This window comes from Galeopterus variegatus, unplaced genomic scaffold, assembly GCF_000696425.1.
Source record: "Galeopterus variegatus unplaced genomic scaffold, G_variegatus-3.0.2 Scaffold1033, whole genome shotgun sequence".
In the NCBI taxonomy this organism is placed as follows: Eukaryota; Metazoa; Chordata; class Mammalia; order Dermoptera; family Cynocephalidae; genus Galeopterus; species Galeopterus variegatus.
The window spans coordinates 373114-396641 of record NW_007727144.1 but is presented as its reverse complement, the minus strand read 5'-3'; the positions used below and the strand labels follow the sequence as shown (position 1 = coordinate 396641).

The 23528-nt window shown below is 39.6% G+C and overlaps 1 protein-coding gene across 1 annotated transcript in view; it reads right to left on the bottom strand.

Annotated features, from left to right (window-relative positions):
* Positions 1–6841, bottom strand: part of LOC103591815 (olfactory receptor 13H1-like) — a gene marked incomplete at its 3' end in the record, with an annotated part of 12609 nt that extends 5768 nt beyond the window's left edge. Inside the window, 1 exon segment of the mRNA XM_008574342.1 lies at positions 6722–6841. Coding sequence (XP_008572564.1) covers positions 6722–6841 — 120 coding nt within the window.
* Between the last annotated feature and the right edge of the window lie 16687 nt (positions 6842–23528).

Here is a 23528-nt window from a genome sequence, read left to right as displayed (position 1 = left end):
GAGCGGGAGCCGGTCTGTATGTGGGATCCGAACCCTCCGACGGGAGCGCCGCCGCGCTTCCCAAGCGGCGCACTATCCAGTGCGCCACCGGGCCGGCCCCTCTCTGAATCATTTTTATCTTAAATTTCTTAAAGTCTCTGATGATAGTTTGACCAGATCAAGAAAGACTCGAGAAATTTAAGATGAAAATAGACCATTTTCACTTAAAAAGCACAATACGGAGCATGCAAATGGCCCTGACTCAGCTCTTTTGGTGTAGACAGTACTTACGTAATGATCTCATAAGTACCAATTGACAGCAGCTTTCCTGCTTTTGTAGTCAGAATACACTACACCCATCCACATAGCATACTGACCTGTGTGATCTCATCTGAAAGTTTACCAGGTATCTGGATTTTACTTATCCCACAATACTTTTTTCAGAGCTTTGTGGTCTGTATATGGGAAGATTTAATCTAGGCTTCATGGTCATGCAAAATTGCTCATTCACTCATTTTTCCATTCAACACATATTTATTGAGTTCTTACTATGTGTTCAGTTCTGTTTTAGTTGCTGGATACAGCAATGAACAAGAGACAAGAAGTCTCCTCCTATTTAACTTACCAATGGAGTGAGACAGACAATAACAAGTAACAAAAAATAATTTCAGATAGTAAGAACTGTTATGAAGAAAACAAAACAGGGTGATACAAAAGAGAGTAGTGGAACAAGATTGTTATTATACATGTGTGGCTTCAAGGAAGGTGACATTTGATTTTAGCCCCAAAAGACACAAAGGAAACAGCCATGTGAAAATGTAGGGGAAGACAGTTCCAGGCAGAGAGAACAACAAGTGCTTAGACCCTAGGCAAGAAGAGGTTTAACTGTTTGCTGAAGCACAGTGTAGTGTGGCCAACTGTCCTGGTTTGTCCAGGACTTTCCTGGTTTTAATGTTGAAAACCTTATGTCCCAGGAACCCTTTCGATCCCTGTGTTGGATTTGGGATTACCACAGGATCTCATTATTAACATTAACCTCACAGAGTATCTTTCTCTCTGTTAAGCATGCTATGGTCCCTCCATGTCATCTCAGATGATATAGCTCCAAGTCATCTCAATCACAAACTCAGATCTACTCCTGAGACAGATTGTGGCAGTATTCCTGTACTGTCATCTAGGATGCCCAGCTATTTTTAGTAGTATTATACTTAGCAGGGAAGCAAGGCCACTAATGCTGATTTTTCCACAAGAACTGCTCTCAAACCATTTAGTCCACTTTCTGTAACTGTACAATTGATTTTCTTTTAACCTCAAGGCTCAGCTTTACCATTTGCCAAGCAATGCTCCATCTTGTTCACTTGGACTCAGAGTTTCAGTCCATTGAGGTATTTTTGAATGTTAATTCTGGTATTCAAAAGTTTACTTAGGGCTTATTACTTTCTTTCTGTTACCAAAAATTTGACAAATTTTCTTTCTGGCTTTTTACCTAAGTCATTTAATAAGCACATTAAACAGAACAGGGCTCTGGGTATGTCTTAGGAGACATTCTTCCAAGGTAACATCGATCCATTAATTGATATGTTAGGAGAAATTTGCTTAAACAGATATTAAACCTTAAAATTTCAAGCTTACTGTGTTACCCAGGATTTGGGATATGGCATGTAATCATGAGGCCAAAATATCTCCTTCAGATACAGGTCTTCTTACTTGCTCTTGCAGATAATGGATAATAAGACTGGAAACGATGCTGGAACAGGTGGAGAACAATAGGCAAACCTAAGAGGGAGAAAAAGAGCCCTTAAAGCTGATTCAGAGGTCTTGCAGTTTGGAGAAGACAAAAAGAGGAGGGGACTTGAGATGAAACAAAGTGCTAAATGTCTTAGCCTGTTATTAAAGACTTTTGTAATAATGTTATAGCCATAGAAAATACATAAACAAATGAGTATGATTGTTTTTCAATAAAACCTCAATTACAAACTCACATAGTACACCAGGTTTGATGGGCAGGCTATAGTTTGCCAACACCAGCTTTAGGTGATTCAGAAACACCCTTATGAAAATATCCTTATACAGGTCAATTTTAGTCCAGGAATACGGTTTCCCCCCATTCTTCCTTCTCTATATCAAGCTCTTTCATTAATAAGCTTCCACACTATAGGTTGAGATCTCTTTACCTCCCCTTTTATCCTGGCTTCCTTACAGGATTATCTCTTCTAACTTTTCTCTTTTATGAGCTACAGCAGGGGTTGGCTAAGTTTTTCTGTAATCAGGAATATTTTTTATTTTCCAGGCTGTAGGTCTTTGCTGCAACTACTGAACTCTGCTGTTACAGCACAAAAACAGCCATAGAGATTATGTAAATGAATGGATATGGCTGTACTCTAATAAAACTTTATCTACAAAAACAGGCAGTAGGCTGGATTTGGTTCTCATGCTGTAGTTTGTCAACTGCTGGTTTAGAAGGGAAGGTGGTTATTCTTCAAATCTTGTTCTGTAGCCTGAATGGCCCCCTTGAATTTGCATTTTGCATTATGCTGATTGGACATGCCCTACAGGCCATTGTGAATAGTAGTTCCTTAGGTGTCCACAGGTCTGTGCTCTACATTAAACAGCATTCCTTTGTGACCCTCTGAACCCTCTGAATCCCTCGTAGAACTAAGGCCTGAAAACATCCTGTTGATCCTGCAATCCCCAGTCTCAGAGCCCTCTATGAAGTCTGCCTTTAAAGAAGCCTGCCAGTTTTTGCATCCCCTGACCCTGGAGTGAAATTTCTGCCAATTTAATTATTAGGTGTTAACAATTAGCAAGAATTAGCACCCACGATGTCAAAAGTTCAGGTTTCCTTCAGTGAAACCAACTCAAACACAGACACATTGACAGCCATTTGCCAAAACAACTTAATCTTTTGCACCAGAGGTTATGAGCATCGCTGGGTATCTGAAGCCACTATTGGCAATAAACACTTGGGAAGAGTATCGATGACCAAGAGGAGGCACTAGGGAGTTGGGCAAGTGAGATCCCCACAAGACAATGCATCCAAGTGGCTACTGCATCTGAAAGAAAGAGGAAGCCTAGTAGGCATATTCATTGCACACATAAAACTGTGTTTTCCCACCTGATTTTAGAATGAGTTCTAGGTTTTCAAATGCATAGAATTCTTTTCTTATCTGAATTTTTAGATTAATTAAAAAGTGAAATTTTAACTGTATGTCTTCCCCAAATTTGAATTCAAAGTACAACTTGGTCTAAAATTCCTGAGGCCAGATTTCTTGACCTGGCTTTGCCAGACACCCTGGACTTTAGTTTTCTCATCTATAAAACAAGTGAGTCTCACTAGACAATTATTATTTTAATCCAACATTTTTTCAATCAAAAGCAGAAACATGAAAGCCACAGAAAACAGGTAATGGAACAAAAACCATAGAGAATCCCATTGTTTAGCCATGACCACAAACAATATTTGGGCTCTTTCCCCATTCCTATCCTATTTCCACAGTCATTATGTCACATTATAGAAAATGTTGTGACCTGCTTTCCCACTCAAGCATTTTCCCATGGCAGTAGAAAATCATTACCAACTCTTCTAGCTCTCTAATTTCAGGTATGTTTGCTTTCCTATGGTTAATATAAAGACGATTAAAACTCATGATGAATATTATTTTATTTTTTCACTAAGAAAAAAATTCAAGATAAAGCTTTTAATGGAAATTAAATGTAACAACAATACAAGTAAATTATTATAGACTTAGAGGAATTATCATAAGCCTTTGTTCACATTCATTGTCCTTTACTGGATTATAGTTCAAAGAAAAGCCCAGCATGGTGAAGTGAAGGGCCAATTTAGCTATTTCTCTCTCCTCCAGGAGAAGAATATGTTCTGTAAGGTCAGAAGTTAGTCTTCACAACAAATTACTGTAGATGAACAAATATAAAGTTTTAAAAACCTGAAAAATCCTTGGAATTAAGCAGTTACTGGGTGTACATTTTTACCACCTGATAAATTAATGAAACAATATTGGTACCATGAAAAAATGAAGATGGTTGCTTTTGAGGATGAATTATGACAGGCTTTATGTGCCATGAAAACAGTATCAAGAGCTCAATAGAACAATGTTGGAAGTTTGGACATTGGCCAGATATTATTCGAGCACCTATTACATACAAGGCATTGGCCCTAGGCACGTGACATCTCAGGAAGACAAAGATGTTGTTGCCTGCAGGAACTTACAGCTGGATAGGGGGTGGTGAGGAGTGACATTTCGACACAAGTGGTTATAAGGTGAGGTGCCAAGGGGTAAGTGTTACAGCAGATGGGTATCTGAGGTGTAACGGGAATTTTTCTTCTGTTGACCTAGAGCAATGTTCCAATAGATCATTCCATCCAAGGAAGGAGTCCTTGCACTGAGCAGTGTGACATATCAACACAGGACACACAGTAAGCTTTTCCATTCCACTTACTACGGACCTGAAGCAAATTCACTCAATGTGACTCAGAAGGGGCATCTCCTTTACTATGTGGAGAGAACATTCTCAAGGTCTATTTTGTGAAAAGAAAAAAAACGGGAAGGAGGTGGAATCACTCCTGCTAGGGAACACAGTATCACAGGATTCAAAACTACAAATGGAACTCATTTCAAAGCCTCCAGGATTAGGTCCCAGAGAGACAATTAGAAGGCCCTTCACATGAAAGACCTCAGAAGTGTTTACAGGAACATGCCCCAAAGAAGGAGTTCATTTCTGGATTATTATCACTAAAGTTGCTTTCCTCCTTAAGTCCCTAGATCTTTGGAAAAATAAAAGACATCATTGCCTTCCTGGCAACGTTTGGCTCTAAATGGCCTGGGAAACCAACACGTGCATGTAAATGGTACCGAATGCTGGATGAAAGGCAAGCAAATCTGCAGCAGTCACCTGATGATTCTAAATATCTGGATGGTGGATAAGGATTTATTGTTTGGTGCCAACATCTCGACCTCAGGGCAGCATTCCTTGACTCTTCAGGTAAAACTTTGAATCACTTTTCTTAAGCTCACTCTTATCTCTCTATAACCGTATTTTAATTATCTGTTCACTCGTGTGTCTCCCCAGTGGGTCTAATTTGGGGAGGAGAGACACCATGTCCCTCTTTCTCGCCATTGTCTCTGCAGTGACTAGCACAGTGCCTGGAGCATCACTGCTCAATCAATAAATATGAGATGAATGAATGAACACTAGGGCAACTTGTGGTGGCCCATCACTAAGCAGAAGAGCTCTGGTGAGGGCAGCAGGGAAAGAGCTCCACCAAGGGTCAGCCAATCCTTTCAGCGTTTGCCTAAGTGGGTGGCACGTGGCTTCAGCTGCACCAGTGTCCAAGAACTTCTTCCTTATGTCAGTTGAGGCTGGTCGAGAACGTTGCTGGGGAAGCCCACTTGATATTCCGATACCATGTGAGTATGAGATAAGGTACTTAGAGCCCACCCGGTACAGCACCCACATGTTAAAGACGGAGAAACTGTGGTGCGTAAGGGAACAGCTGCTGTCCCCAAGGCACTAGCCGGCAGAGGAGACTTTCACACCCACTCCAGGCATCCTGCTCAGTGCTCTTTCCTCCACAGTCAGCTGCCTCTCCTAAGAGCTCAGAGACACAACAGGCCAGGGTTTCAGGGGCAGCTCCACGAAGGACATATCCGTGTAGCCTTGGCAGGTCCCCCTTTCTGAAGCTCGGTTTCCCCACTGGGAAAATTGGCCTTATAACACATGACTCCCAGGGACATTGAGCTAGCCATAAAGGAGCAGGCCATGTCAAGTGCCTAGCACAAAGCCAGGTCCATGATGGGTTCCCAGCCCTTAACTCCCTTCCCCTCCTCCCAGGCACATGAGGCCCTTCAGGACCAGCAGAGATGAAGAGTGTCCTTAGTGGTCGGCAAGGGTCAGCTCTGCAGAGGGGCCCAGCGGCTCAGACCCATGTCATCCCTCAGGAGGCGAGTTCGGAGCTCACTTGTGCATTGCTGTGCTCTCGCTCTGAAGAAACTCCCCTTCCTGCTCGCTCCTAACATCCCCCAAGGAAACGCAGCCTTCAAAACACAGACTTTCCAATTTTCCTAGTAAAATGAATGAAAGAACCTTTTGGGGAGTAGAGCGATTTCTTTTTAGCTGCACTTGTTTACTTTTCCATAAACTCCCAGGATGGCTTACATGTTAGCTGTTAATCACACCATCTGTTCAAACAGCACTTCAGTAAATGATTCGATTCATACTTTTCTTCTAAAAGAATCTTTTTAAGGACAGTGTTTATGTCTCTGTTATCCTTCATTTGGCAACGTAGCATGAATGAGCTATTTTAACATTGCTGTCATTGTAAACACATATTGAATTTCCCGTTTCTTGACTGTGCAGAACACAGGACAAGTTCTCTGCATTTATTCCACTTGATTCTAGGCTTGGGGGTGGGGGAGGGTGGGGGGAGGAGTGTAACCAGACAGAGATTCTATTTTCTAAAGGAAAAAAAGGCAGAGACAGAAGTTCTAAGCAATATTTCCTCTGCAATCATGCATTTCGTGGCAATGCGTAGGTCCCAACTCCGTGAGATGATTCAGGACAAGCCACGGTGAACAGAGTGGTTGGAAAAGGTCATCTGTGCTGAGAGGCCTGGCTGCTCAAAGCCATCTCATCACTCAGAGGCAGAGTCATTGGTTTAGAGGAACTTCTGGAAAAAGAGCCTGGGTCACCCCAGCACGTCCAGCCAAAAGCCTGAAATGGATACCAGGGTGATACCAGGCCTGAAATGGAGGCAAAAGGGCCTTTGGGGTATTGGGGCAGGGGCAGAAGAGTAGAGGTGGACTTCTTGTTGCTGCAAGCTGTTCTGGGGACCTCTGAAGGCCATGTATCTGCGCGAGCTTCTGGTTGTTCAGACAGTGGCGCAGTGTGCCCTAGCGCTGGCCCAAGTACGGCCAAGGCGGATGTACGATGGATGCCTCTCTCCCCTGCTTTCCAGGACCTTTAGCCGCATGGAAAGTCTGCATTGTACGGTCACATACACGGCACATGTAAGGACAAAGGAGGCACATGTAAACGGGTGTAGGAACACTGATGAAGGAGGGACAGACTCTCCTGGCCCAGAAATTAAAGGTGGTTGAAGAAGGCTCATGTTAGGAGATACATTCCTGCTTGGTTTCCTGGATTGGCTTCATTAGTTGAGAACCACATGCATGTTGCAGATGCCACAGCAATTGCGTACAGAGTCATAAATAAATGAGATGTTTATGGGAATGTTAGTAAGTTTGCCTTGCTGAACTATACATCAGACAAGGAGCTAATATCTGGAATATACAAGGAACTCAAACAACTCAACAGCAAAAAGACAAAACAAATAACCCAATTAAAAAATGAGCAAAAGACCTGAACAGACATTTCTCAAAAGACGACATACAAATGGTCAACAGGCACATGAAAAAAATGCTCAACATCACTAATCATCAGGGAAATGCAAATTAAAACTACAATGAGATCAATCATCTCACCCTAGTTAGAATGGCTATTATCAACAAAACAGAAAATAACAAGTGCTGTGAGGATGCAAATAAAGAGGAACTCTCCTACACTGTTGGTGGGAATGTAAATTGGCACAGCCACTGTGGAAAACAGTACAGAGATTCCTCTGAGAACTAAAAATAGATCTACCTTTAACCCAGCTATCCCACTCCTGGGAAATGAATATATCAAAAAGACACCTGCATTCCCATGTTCACTGCAATACTATTTTCAATAGCCAAGAGATGGAATCAACCTAATGCCAATCAACAGATGAATGTATAAAACAAAAACTGTGGTATATATATACACACACACACACTGGAATACTATTCAGCTATTAAAAGAATAAAATCCTATCATTTGAGGCAACACAGATGGAACTAGAAACCATCATGTTAAGTGAAGTAAGTCAGGAACAGAAAAACAGATACCACATGATCTCACTCATATGTGGAATCTAAAAAACACAAAAAAAGTGATTCTCATAGAAGTAGAGAGTAAAATAAAGGTTACCAGAGGCTGGGAGGGAAGGAGGGAGGACAGTGGAGAGGAGAAGTGGTGGAATAATGGGTACAAAACTATGCTATCTATCCTAGGTGAATCATTGTGCAGTATATGCATGTATTGAAACAACGCACTGTACATCATAAATATGTACAAGTAAATGTTAAAATAAAATAAATTTAAAAAACTAGTTTGCATTGCTAAATCAGCTAGATTCAGAGCAGTCATAATGTGGGTTGGGTCTAGATTTTGGAAGGTCCTAAATTTTACACTGAAGATTTGAGCTTTTTGCCTCTACAGGACTGGAAATCATTAAGGACTTTAAATAAGGGAGTGATAGGGCTGGCCCGTTTCTCAGTTGGGACAGTATGGTGCTGATAAATAAGGGAGTGACATGCTCTGACATGCCTTAGAGAGATAGGTGGCACCATAGTGTGAAGCCTGGATTGAAGTGTGTTGCTAAGGAGACCAGGTCTCACGTCACTGCAATCATCAAAGCAAGAAATTTTGAGGGCCAGAATTAAGGGAGAGGTGGTGGGATGAGAGTCTAGGGATGGAAGAGCTTTATCACAGAACTAGAATAGGCAAAGCTTGGGGGATGACTGGAAGACACAGTGAGGGAGCAGGAGGACTAGAGTATGTCTCCCATGTAAATGCTGGCACCATTTGATGAAATCAGGAAAACAGGAAGAAGAGATTTTAGGGGGAAGATGAAGCTTTCTCTTTTGGAATGGTTCAATTTGGGTTGTCTGTAGAAATTCCAGGTAGATGCATGTCCACTTTACCTGAACACATGTGACTGGAGCTCAGAAGAGATGTCTGAGCTATAGACATCTTTGGCTGTTATTACACTAAATAGCAATTTGACAAGTTTGTGAGTTTGAACTTGCTGTGACCAACCTCTTCTGCTTAAGTTGTCTTGGAGAAGCATGTTTTACCCATGCCATGGGACGTCTTCTCCCCTTATGGTTTGGAGTGGTGAATTAAATCAATCATAAAGTAGTAAACACCATGTATGCATTGTATAATAATAAATTGGTATGTAGGCAGCAAAAGAATGAGTGCTTGGGGTAATAGGATTTAAAATTATGTTAATATCTATGTCCTCTACATAGGCAGGCAATTTGGGTATTGAAACACTATGAGGCATGGCTTAGTTACCCTCAATGGAGCATGGAAAACTAGCAGGGAACGTGTATCAGTGAAAATTAATTTCAGTTGCAAGGGACAGAAAACCCAGGGATTAAACGAGATGGATGATTTTTGTACATCACATAACAGATAACTGAAGATGAAGAGTCCAGAATAGCTATGGTATTTCCATGATATTCACAGACTCACATTACTTTCAGCTAACCATTAAGCTTCATTCTCATAGAGAGCCAGAAGGCTGGTAGAGCTTCAGACATCACATTTGCATTCTACGCATTAGGATAGAGGAAGCAGAAAATATGGGGGCTCATTTGCTCCTTTTCAGGATGATATCAGGTATGTACATATTTTTTAAGGATGTTCTAGAAATTTCCCATGTTTCTACTTATATTTCATTGATAAGAATTTAGTCAACTGAATACACCTAGACCAACTTCAGATGATGGGATGTAGTAGGCATTTCTTTTGTACATCTTGGCTTCATCTGTACCTTATCCCATCTGTCATTATAGCAATCATCTGTGTGGGTTCCAACATACAAGTTGCAGGTGCAACCTGACAATACCTCACCTTATACCCTCATTGTATACTCAAGTCCTGGGATGGAATTTACCAGTGAGTGCTACTGAAGATCACACCTGATGCCTATATAAGAACAAAGAGGAAACATGAAGGACTCGGTGAATGAATGAAATTTTTTCCATTGGGAGATAGGAGATGGTAGATAAATTCGTCCCCTTTGTTTCCACCCATGAATGGGATTGAGTTTATACAATTTATTGAAAAATTCAATGGGATTAAGTAATTAGTTTCACTTAGCTGAGGTCAACTCAATAATGCATCCTTGGATTGGCTTTCCCTATTCCCTTGATTCATTACCCATAACCCTCATTCTTACCCCCTGAAATTGTATGTCCAATACAACAACTGCACATAAATGTTCTGCTTCAAATCCAGACTATGATATGAGTTAAGACCTGGTAGGCAAGGCGTGATTTAGGCAAATGTGATTAAAACAAACAAACAGAGAATTCAGACCAGCAGTCAGAATCAGAAGTTTAGAAAAAATGAAAGCTTACCCAGTCATGTTGATGAGATGTGGTGATCAGAAATCCAGTGTGTTGGGGGTGCAGTACTCAGCTGTCTAGGCAGACAGTCATCATTCAGGAGTTTTGATAGCAGGAGATTGTACCCCAGGTAAAGAAGGATTTTAATCTCTGGAAGAAAGGTGGGAATGATGGGGGCAAGAGTAAGTCTGCTTCTCCATTCTAGAGGGCCTGGAATACTAGGCAGCTGAACAGGACCCAAAGAACTAGTTGGAAAAAATAGTAATGGAGGTCAGTTGGGACACAGGGTCAAATATGGAATAGAAATTGAATGTCCTGATATTGAATCACAAAAGCCCTTAGAGTTTCCTATATACCCTTTGCCTAAACTAAGTTCATGATTGCAATTGGGGTGGAGGTTAGTATGTAGACAGGTGGGCAAAGTAATCCCTGCTATGGGGAGAAAAGTTTTTCAAAGAACCAAGACAGGGAAAGACACAGAAATTGACAAGGCAATATTCCTATACTCTATGACCTCCACGGTAGGTGGAGTGAAACAGGTAATGTAGTTCTCGTGTAGACCCCATGTGTCTTGCTGTAGCATTTCACTCTTTGACCCACATGAATTTCTTCACCTGTTTGATGACAATGCTTACGCATGCCAGCAAAAGAAATGGTAATCAGGAGCTTATCTTATAACAATTTACTTTAAGACACAGTCTTATCTTAGATGTATGGTGGAAACTATACTGAATTTACAGTCAGAATACCCAACTATAAGTTATACACTTTAGTGAGCCATTTGACTTCACTGAGTCTCTTTTCTGTTCTGAAAATGGGGCTAATATTTGCCCTCTCTCATAGGTTTGCTGCAAGTATAAAATGTGATAATATATGTGAAAATAATTTGTAAATTGCTAAGTGTTACATGAATATTAGCTCTTATTGTTAGACGAAAGCCTGTTTAGTGCTGAAGAAAATAGAGCTCCTTAAATGATGCAAAAACCATGTTTGCTTCAAAGGTGAACTAATTTTTATAGATTCATGATATTACGTTATTGGGCCACAGTTTTGTCCTTTCCAGCCTAATGCCAAAAATATGTATTTCAAGTTTCCATTTATGTGGCAAATGTGTCACTATCCTCTGGGAAAGTCCCAGTACAGACGTCATTTTGTAAACAACATCATTAAGGATTAAGAAAAGCATCACTGAGTCATTGTCATGTAGCTATAGGTTACTGAATGATGTCCAAGGCAGAAATGTGTCTTCTGTAGAAAATTTTATTCTTATTCTCAGTGTTATAAAAAGCATTAGAATTACAAAATAAAATGTCTAAATGTGTGCTTGTGTCTAATTTTATGTGTGTAAGCTTTTATTTCCCCCATCTCCATGAAAGCGTTAGTTGAATAAAATCTTGATGTCCACATTACCATATCAGTGTTTTCTAGATGGGGATATACACCCTCTTGATACTCAAAAGTATGGTCCATATACCAGCAGCATTGGAAATACCTGGGGGTTTGCTAGAAATCCAGAATCTCAGATTTTCCATCCAGCTTAATGAATCAGAATCTGCATTTTATTAAGATTCTCCAAGTGATTCATAAAGTTTGAAAACCAGGAATCTACAATAACTTGCCCTTTTAAATCAACCCACTTCAATCTTCTTAACTTATTAGCCTCTATTCCTGTGCCCCACCCCACTTTGCTTTGCGGATTCTTACATCAATTCCTGTCTCTAGCCCTCTGGACTTGCCATTTTTTTGTATGTATATGTGTTCCCCCACATGTCTGGAATTCTACTTTTCCTTATGGATGTTGGTATGATTCACCAAATTGGTGTCACTGTTGCTTTCCACATATAAATATATACTGCCAATCCCACACTCCTACCCGTTCAACTCAGCCAGCAGCGGTCACGTCAGGCCAACTCCTTGGCAAGGAAAGGAGTTGGAGAAAGCCAATTTGGCAGTACCATAGAAGTTGCATAGATTGGGTTGGGTATGTGCATTTGAATCTTATTAAATTTCTTATTCCCCTTGTCTTAATTTTTTCAGGAGTCATTGGGTCCATTTCAGAGTATAAACTCCTGGAACATAAACATAGCTCTCCCTTTACTTCCTGAACTTTCATTTTGTATGTAGGCAGGGAGGTGCCAGGATAAGCAAAACAAAGCAATAACTGATCTAAAAGTCATTCTGATCTGGAAACTTTGAGAATTACCAACTTGTTGCAGCTAACATATCAAGAATAAATGGCATATCAGGGAGGATGTGGAGAGTATGCCTTTCTGCTATATCTTTTTTCTTCTATCAGGTGATCACCATGGCTACGTGGCTGCTTCAGAGCTGGTGTGTCAAATTTGTTTTTACTGCTGGGTTGGCATCACAAGTGTTTCTGTTTATCCCTTTTCTGTGCAGGGTCAGTTTATAAACAAGGACCAGGACTGTTGAGGTACACTGTTTACTCTATGTATAACAGACCAGTTCTCTTCCTTATGTGGTAGTACAGAGGCTGGACTGTCCAATCCCACAACACGCACCTCTGTTTCTCTCTTAGGACAATGCAGAGTGTGAATACCCCAGAAGGTAATGGATTGCTGTCTCACAGTAAATGATGACCACAGTTGAGTGGGAGCCACAAGTAGAAAAGACCCTAGGGGTCTAAGTGTGTGTGAGTGTGCTCATGTAAGATTTTTTAGTCTCCGTAAACTCTATTCCAAGATCTAGCACCTGCTTCTCCTTTGTCATGATTATAGTCAGTGAGAAATAAATTCATACACTGGAGAACTATCTTTAAGATCCATGCCTGAAGTTTGTTAAAGATAAAACTGTCATGGAAAAAAATCTTCTGAAAACAACTGGCTCCCATTTGATGGAGTCTGAAATGGGTTCATTTCTTGTTCAATTCTACTTTTTGGACAATTGTGTGAGACCAAATAACTGGTGACTCATTGCAAAGAATGCTGGAAAAGACACCTAAGGTCATCCGATCTGTGTCCTTCCTTTGACCACCTTCATTAGGGCATCTTTCACATCCTTGTTCCTCAGAGTGTAACTGAATGGGTTCAGCATGGGTGTTACTGCTGCATACAACACTGAGATCATTTTATCCTAAATCTGGGAAGACTGAGAATGTGGGCATATGTACATGAAGATTGCTGCCCCACAGTACATGATGACCACAGTCAAGTGGAAGCCACAGGTAGAAAAGGCTTTGAGTCTGGCCTCTACCAAGTGGATCTTCAGGACAGCCACAGCAATGCAGAAACAAAACACAATGAACCCAAATGGCAGGAACAGTACTACCACAGCACTGCCAAATGTTGGGATCTCCTTGACTAGTATATGAGAGCAAGTGAGTTTGAAGATTACTTGGATCTCACATGTAAAATAGTTGACTACATTATGGCCACAAAATTGGATTGGTGTGACTAGGAGAGGAATCACAGCCATTATAAAAGCACTGGCCCAAACTCGTGCCACCATCCAGATGCAAACATTGCTATTCATAATGAGTGGGTAGTGCAGGGGTTTTGAGATGGTAACAAATGTTATAGGCCATAAGAGCAAGAAAGATACACTCCATCATTTCCAAGTAAAGAGAGATGGTCATTTGGAACAAACAGCCACCATAGGATACAGTGGGGAAGTCCTTCCAGCAATTCACCAGAGCCATGGGTGTGGGCCTTGTAGAATAGCAGATATCTAAGAAGGAAAGAAAATTGGCTGAGAAAGAAGTACATGGGGGTGTGAAGATGGGAGTCAATCTGCATAATAACAGTGATGGGAATATTACCCACCAGGGTGACAGAGTGGATGAACAATATTGCCCAAAAGAAGATGAGCTGAGACGCAGGCTGCCTGGAGAGTTCCACCAGAATGAATTCCATCACATTTGTACCATTTTCCTCACTTGAAGAAATTACTATTCTTTCTATAAAGAGAAAAAGAAGAAAGGTATAACAAACGTGATGTAATCCTAGGAAGGCAGTGGAGAAAGCTCAAGGTTGAATGATAAGGGAGAACTTTGCCAGAGGGTGGGAAAAACATGATTTATGCCATTCTAGCTGTATTCCTTTGGATCTTTTCATAGCTGTGGTCAGGAAAATCTTCATTGTCAATGACACCTTGTTTTCAGCTCCTCATCCTCTCACTCATAGCAGTCACACTTGAAGAGGCAGGACCACACCCTCCTTATAGACTACTTGTACGAAAAAAAGGTGTTTTTGTATAAAGATTTGTTTAGGTGGCTATACTGTACTTGATTCCATGTCTGTGAGGCCGCCATGGTGAAGTACAGCTCTTCAAAAGAATTTCTATACTCCACAAGGCATTTACTTGGCCCAGAATGATGTCAGTAGCCATCAGATGCAAGGGCAGGTAATTCAAATCCTAAATGGAACATTTCTCTTGTCTTTGCCTAGGTAACGAAATCAAACTTATTTTGGTTCCAGTCAGACTTCAGGTCATGAGCATCTGCTGTTTTTAGAAAAAAGTTTCTTTGGCACAAGAGGGTAAGAGATGCAGTAGAAATGAAAGATCTAGCCGCAGAACTCAGGGAACTTAAGAAATAATTTGACTAAGAAGAGTCAGTGATGTGCCCAGGGCAGCTCTGTGCCATCTTTGGGTTTTGCTTCCTGTGAAATTGCAGGCAATCGTTGCCCAGTATAGCTATATTACCATGTAGCTGAATTATTATTCAAGGAACCAGTGCAAATCATAGGAAAGAGTACTGAAGCAAGGGCATTTTAGTTTTGGCTTGGCCATTTACTTGCTGTGTGACCCAAGTAAGCTACCATTTCATTATCTATATAATGAGGAAAAAAACATGGCTTTTTTTTACCTCGCAGAGTTGTGAAGTTCCAACAAGATAATGGTTGGGGAAATGCTGTGAAAATTATGAAGAAGTGCAAACATAAGTAATTACTGTTTCTGGAAGAAGGAATACAACCAAGATTTCCCTCCCAGCCAACTTTGTTGCCTCTTGTCAAGATGTAAAGAAGCTTAGGAATTCAGTAGTTGCTCATATAAGTACTTCCCTTACTCTCTCATGCTAGGAAAAATATTCAGTCAGAGAAGAGCTTTATAAACAGTTTATTTAAATGTCAGAATCTGTCTCCCACCATCTCAGTATTCCTGTCAATAAGCCCTTTTAAGAACATGGGATGCTAAGGATTTAGCATCTGACAGGAACACAAAGGAGAGTTTAAGAAAGTGCAGCACTGCATGATGTCCTACAGGCTCTTTTACTCTCTTAATTGTGCCACATGGATCTATTATCTTGGAAGTTATCTAAATTAGGTTTAAGAAGCTTTTTCCTACTGAGGATAACTGACCCAACTCCCACATATCAGTCAGGGGCCATACATAAGTAGAAAGTAAATTTAGAAACTTTAATAGTTTTATTTGTGAAGAAAATAAGATGATTTTTAAATGTTCAACCTAACTCTAACTTAAAAATGCTCTTCTTTATTTTTTTAAAGGAAGACTAACACTTCTTTATATAAAACTTGCCACACACACACACACAGACACACACACACACACACACACTCACACACCCCAAAATAGTTTAAGATACACATTAACCTAAGTTGTTTGCATGGCTAGACATATAGTGTTCTAAATAAATAGATCTCCTGAATACTGATATCTATATATCTATAAGTATATCTTAAAAAGTAAGGCCAATTTAGTCAATCACTTGATGAAACTGAGGACACTAAGCATCAAATTAATATTTTATTTACCGTTCAGGGTCATCACTGAAAGATAAAAGAAAGTGAGAGATGAGGATGAGGAATGGAGGGAAGAAGGCAAAGGGAAAAGAGAGCAGGAATATCAAGAATAAGGTATAGAAGAGAATAATATTTTTGGTGTGGTGTAGAAGGGTAGAAGTATGGCTGGAAGAAAGTTAAGGGGGAGGCAGAGTTCAGCGTAGTGGGTAGCTAAAGTTATCCAACAGTGATGGAATGGGCAGTTTCATGAATTAGTGAGCTTGCTCTCTCCTAGCTGCAACATTCAATTTCAGCCCGGGCAGCAATATGGTAGAGGGGTCTCCTATACTGGACCACAGGCTGAACTAGGCCCAGTCTATACAATCTTGACAGTCTATGATGCCATCATCATGGGAGAGAAGAAGAGGCAGAGAGACACAGGGGCATAAAGATGGCAGGAGAAGGAAGAGGCAGATCGGGAGGAGAGAACCAGGGAGTTAATCCAGGGGAATACAAGGAAGAGAGTGAAGAAAGAGGAGATGGAAAGAGAGAGAAGGAGCCATGCTTATCTGAAGGGAGGCACAGCACTGCTTAAGCAAATTTTCCTCCTCACCAAGTTTCCAAATATGGTAATCTTCATTAATTAGCTCCACTTCCACATGAGGAGTTGAACCTGTCAACTCCTCAACTCACTATGCTCTTTCCACCACACAGCCGAACTTACTAGAAAGTTACTCCAATGACCTAACAACCAAATCAAATGTTCTTTCTCAGTCTTTGATTTATTTCATCTAACACTACTTACCACTTTCACTTCTTGAAATTTTTGCTTCCCTTGTCTTCTAAGATCTATTTTCTCTTGGTTCACATCTCACTTCTCTGATTATTGTTTTACTATAAACTATATTGTTTTACTATAATTTATAGTAAAATCACTAAGGTTCAGTGATTTTTACCACCGCACTGTTTCCTTCATTCCTATTACAACTTCACCTGCTGTGTATTTATTGCATGAACTCTTGCAACTGGTTCCAAAGTAGTTTTTTTTTTTTTTTTTACCCTTTTCATCTGCCCTGGACATTTTTACCGGAGTAATCCTATGATAATATCACTCTCCTGTCCAAATACCCTGTTTCATTCCCCACTACCTACAAAATCAAGTCATAACTTTTGAGCCTGGCATTCGGGACTCTTCATGACCTGTCCTCAACCTAATTTTCTATGGGTTGCCTTCACTGACTCTTGGTTTTTTCTTCATCTCTTTGCTCCCTATGATGTATATCCTCAATGTCCCACACATATTTAGGGTGACCAATCATCCTTGTTTACTGAGGACTGAGGGGTTTTCCAGGATGCAGTGCTAACAGCTGGGATATCCTAGGAAAAACTAGCATGAGTTGGTCTCCCTACCTATTCCATTCCCAGACATGCAACACTTGATGACTTTGCTCACATCCTTCTGACTAGAATGACTACCTGTCCTTATTCTGTCCATTGATATTCCAGTCATTCTTTGTCTTTGCCAAATCTCTTCCAAGAAACCCTTCTCCCCAGTCAGAATTATTATTTTCCTCCGGTGTTATCTCACAGGATTTTGTTTTTCATTCTCCACTCTGTTGTAGAACATACAACTTTCTTCATTAAACTGTACTTAATTGCATATATATTGTATGTATTTATTTCCCTCTCTACGTTGTAGACACTTTAAGGGCAAGAACTCTGTATCACTTATCTCCTTACCTAGTACAATGCTTTTCCACAATAGGTATTAATAAATATTCGTTTGATGCAAAGAGAAAGATGAAGGAAAAGACAGAAAGAGATATGAGCATAGATGGGGTCCAGAGGGAGGCAGAGGCAGGAGATGGAATGATCTTGTGCATATCCAGCTCTTTTTTTCTGCAGTGATGCCAGATCTTTTCCTTTCCCATTAGCAGCCCACCCAAACATTTTTCCTAATAACCATCCAAAACAACCATTAATCTATTTCAGTAACTGGTTTTCATCAACTGCTTACTGATTACTTAGTCCTGTTCACTGTTTAACTTTGCTGGCAATATCAACTATTTATTTATTATTCCCTACCAGCCAACATTATACAACTGCCGATTCCCTATTTTCAGAGGTGCTTGCTCTCCATACCTCTTCTAGCTTGTCACTTTTTAATCTACTCACAGTAAGCATCCCCACCTATATCCTCTCTAACTCTAAAACTTTAACCAGTGCTGAATAGGAAAGTTTGTGTTCCATTACTTCTGCCACTATTCAGTTCCAACCCACTCAAAAGTTCTTTCTGGCCCAAACAATAATACAATATTTTCCTCTAAGATTACATTTGCAGTATGAAATGTTGTGGTGAAAACAATAAGGATAGGGAGTTGGGCCCTGCATTTTAATAGCCAGAGCACTTTGTATGCTGGTCTTCATTTGAAGAACTAAGGGGAAGGCATGGGGTAACTTGAAATGAAAGATAGTTGGTTTTAGATACATGTTGTGTGTGGCCTTGATCCATCTCATACGTATGGGTCCCCTCTACTGAGCTAAGCTCTTATTCCCTTTGAGCAAATTAAATTTAACAAATGGATACTGAGCACTTGCAATATGTGTGATACTGTGCTATCTGTTATATTCTAACAGCACTCTATGCGTACTTATATTAGAACACTCTTTGTTAAAATGCATCTATTAGTTTAGAGTTCTGTTTCATCACTAGACAAAGAGACTTCTTTTCTTCATATGTATCCAGTGCTCAGTGCAGTATTAAGGACAAAAAGGGTGCTCAATAAATATTGGAAAGGTAAATGTACAGAAACTTTAAAGAAAACTAAGATAAACAAAAGACATAGTTCTTTCCCTGGAAGAGGTCACCATCCAGTAGGTAAAAGGGTAGACGAACTCTGAAAACACATAACTTTAAACAAACCACAAACAAGCCTTGCCACTCTATGTTATAAAACTCAGTCCACAACAGAAAATGCATTTTGACCAGGGGATCTTTAGTCTACTGAATATTTGAACTCAATAAAAATTTTGAGGCTTCCTTATCAATGGCTGTGATGGATCTGTCTTTGGTTCCAAATTTCCTGTGTTGTCTTCAAGAGGGGCTTTTATTTTTTTCTTAGAATTTCATGATTTGATAACCAGGTTCATGTTTCTGCTAACCAACATTTTTTTTTTCTCACCATGAAGTGAAGAACTAATATTAAAAATCACAGTAGATTTGTTGCTATTGTTGGGACAGGAAGTGGGAAAATGAGAAGGTAGAGGCATGACAACCAAATTTTTTTATTCCAACAACGATATGGATATTCTGACAAGAGCAAACTTTTGAAAACAACAGGATGGAATATTAGAGGTTGGAGTTATTTCAGATATTTGAGTTATGAGCAACAATGTGGTGTTTAAAGGTGTGGGTTCTACAGACAGACCTGGATTTGAATCTTGGCACTGCCACTTCCATATTAACTTTGCCAAACCTTTCTGAGCTTTAATTCTGTCAACTGTAAAATAATTTCTATGACAGAGTGATGCTATAAATATTACATGAGATTGTGCATAAAATATTATCCCTGGTATACAGTAAGCACTCAAATTTATTTCTATTCTATTATTATTACAGGAGCCTAAATGTGCTGCTCAAGTGACGCAGACATTGACTGGAAGTTGGACAAAATGACCTTTTAGGTTATTTCAGGCCTAAGACTCTGAATTTATAATCTTTCTTTGGCTAGGGAAAAAATAAGCTTTACTCACCGATGCCTGTGCTGATCAGATAACCCCAAAGCCCAGACATACTGCATAATTCTCCGACAGCAATAACTCAGCTGGCAGTTCCCAGGCAGAGATGTGGGAGAAAGTTCAATATCCGGGCAGCACTAGGATCTACAACTTCCTGTGGTCTGCCTAGTGAAATCTGACCAGATAAGAACAGTTAATAACGAGCTCTCCAGATAGAAAAGCTCCTTTTATCTCTGAATGTGAATATATTGATGTTAAATACCTAAATAGATGGGGTTAATTTGAATAGTCTTCTATTGTAAGAAATATAGAAAAGTGTTCAGGAAAACTTGAAAAACTCTTTATAATTGTGGCACGAACTGAAAGAAGCTTCTTCTTATTTTGAAGAAATGATGGCTTCACTGCCTATGTGAGGGTAGAAGCATCAGCTTTTAAGAGCTGGACCCCGAGGCACCACAGTGTGGTACCTAAGAAGAAATCAAGTCTCATATCCTGGACCTGCTTTCTGTAACATTTTGCAAGTCATGCCATATTTCAATCAAGGCTTTGCCTTGGGGTTCCCAAATATCTCCAACTGGAGTCAATCACTTGAATAAGAAAGCAAGCATTGCAATGAAAACATTTAATAACTGTAAATTCAATTGCCAAGAAGTTCTTGTCTTTTGGATACTCAAGGGATAGAGTGCTTGAGCAATAAATTATTATTTCCCTTGCCTGCCCTACAAAGATTACAGAGATTACCCAGGTAAATATTTTAATAACTAGATTCTCCTAGTGATCCATCCCCCCATTGTTTCCTTGAAACAATTTCCTAAGTGTGATCATATGCCCCCTTTTCTCCTCCCATCATGGAGGGGGAAAATGTATGGTATTTAAACTGTAAAGTGTCAGGTGCTGAATTCATGACAAACTCCTTTTGTAAGCGAACCCAAGCTATGGATATGATAGAGATTTAGAAAGAAAGCAGCATAGCTTAGTACTGGAGAGCTTTGTAGTCAGGCAACCCTAAGTTAAAATCCCAGCTCTGCCACTTGCTAACTCTGTGACCTCTAACTTCCCTGCATCTCAGTTTCTTCATCTGGGAAATGGTCATGATTATAGTAATACTTATGTAATAAGGTTGTTTGGGGGCTAAAATAAAATGATGCACAGCAGTGCCTTATTCAACTGTTTGATAAATGGTAGCTGCTATTATAATTAAGAAATGGATTTTCCAGCAAGTTCAAAAGCTGAGAGGATGTAGCTGAAGTGGCAACTGTGTATGCAAGCACTTTATAAGGTTTGAGTTAATTCTGAGAGTATACTATCAATCACTTTTTTCAGTTATATCCTAGTATTAGAGATATTTGTGGGGGGCTGCAGCTGTATTCCCTTACGATCCCTTTACCTTCCTGGACTATAGCTACATTAGAGATGTTTGGACAGTAGCAATTTGAAATACCAAAATCCTTGGTCACTAAGAAAAGCAGGAGAAAAATAGCCTTTTGTTGTGTTAGAGCATGACAGGTTAAGCACTGGTATAGAGTATCTTGTACCTGTCTTACTGTTTTACTTCTCCAACAAAAGGCTGACAGTTTCCTACTTGGCTTTTTCCTCAAATGTTACAAAGTCAATGAGGTGGTTGAAATGTACTTATAATTCTTGCTGCTGAGGATATGGCCTGGAAAAGTTGGAGAACAACATTGAGGTATTCTGTTAAGAACTCCTATTTTACCAGTTGAAAACTCATCTGAGATCTTCACCTGAAGAAAGAAGAAGGGAAACTGGAAAACATGGTGGGTTGGCTTTTCATACATTTGGGATAGTCCTTGACGTGATTAGTATGAAATTGTTGTTCACTTTTATTGTTGGAGTATCAGTTACCAAGTCTTAAGGTGTTTGAAAATGTCTTTATTTTGCCTTCATTCTTTTTTGGTTACTCTTCACCTTTATTTTAATTTAATATTACTTTTCGATTTATTGAAATATAATTGATCATGGGGTACAGAGTTGGATATCAATATATGTGTACAATATGTGATGATCAAATCAGGATAATGAGTATATTCAACATTACACAATGTAATCATTTTTTGACTTAATGGCCCTTTACCATTACTCTCTAACCCACCATCCCTCTCCCCCTTTCTCACCTCTGGTGGCCTCAGTTCTGTTCTCTCCTTTTGAAAGTTCAATCAGTTATTGTGATTCTTTCTTGCTTGCTTGTTTATTTTCTTGCTTTCTTGCTATCTTTCTTCTCTTTCTTTCTTTTCCTTCCTTCCTTCCTTCCTTCCTTCCTTCCTTCCTTCCTTCCTTCCTTCCTTCTTTTAGCTCCCACTTATGATGAGAACATGTGGTATTTTCTCTTTTTGTGCCTGGCTTATTTTGCTTAACATAATTTTCTCTAAGTTCAGCCATGTTGCCACAAATGGCAGAATTTCATTCTTTTTTATGGCTAAACAGTATTCTATTGTGCATATAAGCCACATTTTCCTCATCCAATTGTCTGATGATGTACATTTAGGTTGATTCCATATCTTGGCTACTGTAAATAGAGCTGCAGTGAACATGGGAGTGCAGGTATCCCTTTGACATGATGATTTCCATTCCTTTGGGTGTATACCCAGCAGTGGGATTGCTGGATCTTATGGTAGATCTACCTGTAGTTGTTTGAGGAAACTCCATACTGTTTTCCATAATAGCTTCACTAATTGACAGTCCCACCAACATTGTAGGAGGGTAACCATTTCTCTGCATCCTTGACAGCAATTGTTATTTTCTGTCTTTTTGATACTAGCTGTGGTGAGATGATATCTCAAAGTGGTTTTGATTTGTATTTCCCTGATGCTGAGTGATGTTGAGCATTTCCTCATGTGTCTGTTGGCCGTTTGTATATCTTCCTTTGAGAAATGCCTATTCAACTCTTTTGCCCACTTTTTAATCTGGTTATTTATTTATTTATTTTTACTGCTAAATTGTGTTAGTTTCTTGCATATTCTGGATATTAACCTTTGTTGGATACATAGTTTGCAAATATTTTCTCCCATTCTATAGGTTGTCTCTTCACTCTGTTAATTGTTTCTTTTGCTGCGCAGAAGCTTTTTAGTTTGATATGATCTCATTTGTTTATTTTTTCTTTTGTTGCTTGTGCTTTTAGGGTCTTATTCATAAAGTCTTTCCTCATTACTGCATTTTGAAGTGTTTCCCCTATGTTTTCATTTAGGAGTTTTATAGTTTCAGGTCTTATATTTCAAGTCTTTAATCCATTTTGAATTCATTTTGGCATATGGGGAGAGGTATGGGTCTAGTTTCATTTTTCTGCATATGGATGTCCAGTTTTCCCAGCACCATTTATTGAAGGGGCAGTCTTTCCCCAATGTATGTTCTTATTTCCTTTGTTGAAGATCAGTTGGTTTTAAGTTTGTGGGTTGATTCTCAGGTTTTCTATTCTGTTTTATTGGTCTGAGTGTCTATTTTTATTCCAGTACCATGCTGTTTTGGTTACTGTAGCTTTGCAGTATAATTTGAAATCAGGGAGTGTTATGCTTCCAGCTGTTTTGTTTTTTGCTCAGAATTGCTTTGGCTATTTGGGATCTTTTGTTGTTCCATATGAAACTTAGGGATTCTTTTTTCTATTTCTTTGAAGAACATCATTGATATTTTGAGGGGGGTTGCATTGAATCTGTAGATTGCTTTGGGTAGAATGGACATGTTCACAATTTTAATTCTTCCTATCCAAGAGTATGCAATGTCTTTCTATCTTTTTAGGTCCTCCTTAACTTCTTCCAGCAGTGATCCGTAGTTCCCATTGTAGAAATCTTTTTCTCCTTGGTGAAATTGATTCCTGGGTATTTAAATTTTTTGGTGACTATGGTAAATGGGCTTGCTTTCTTGATTT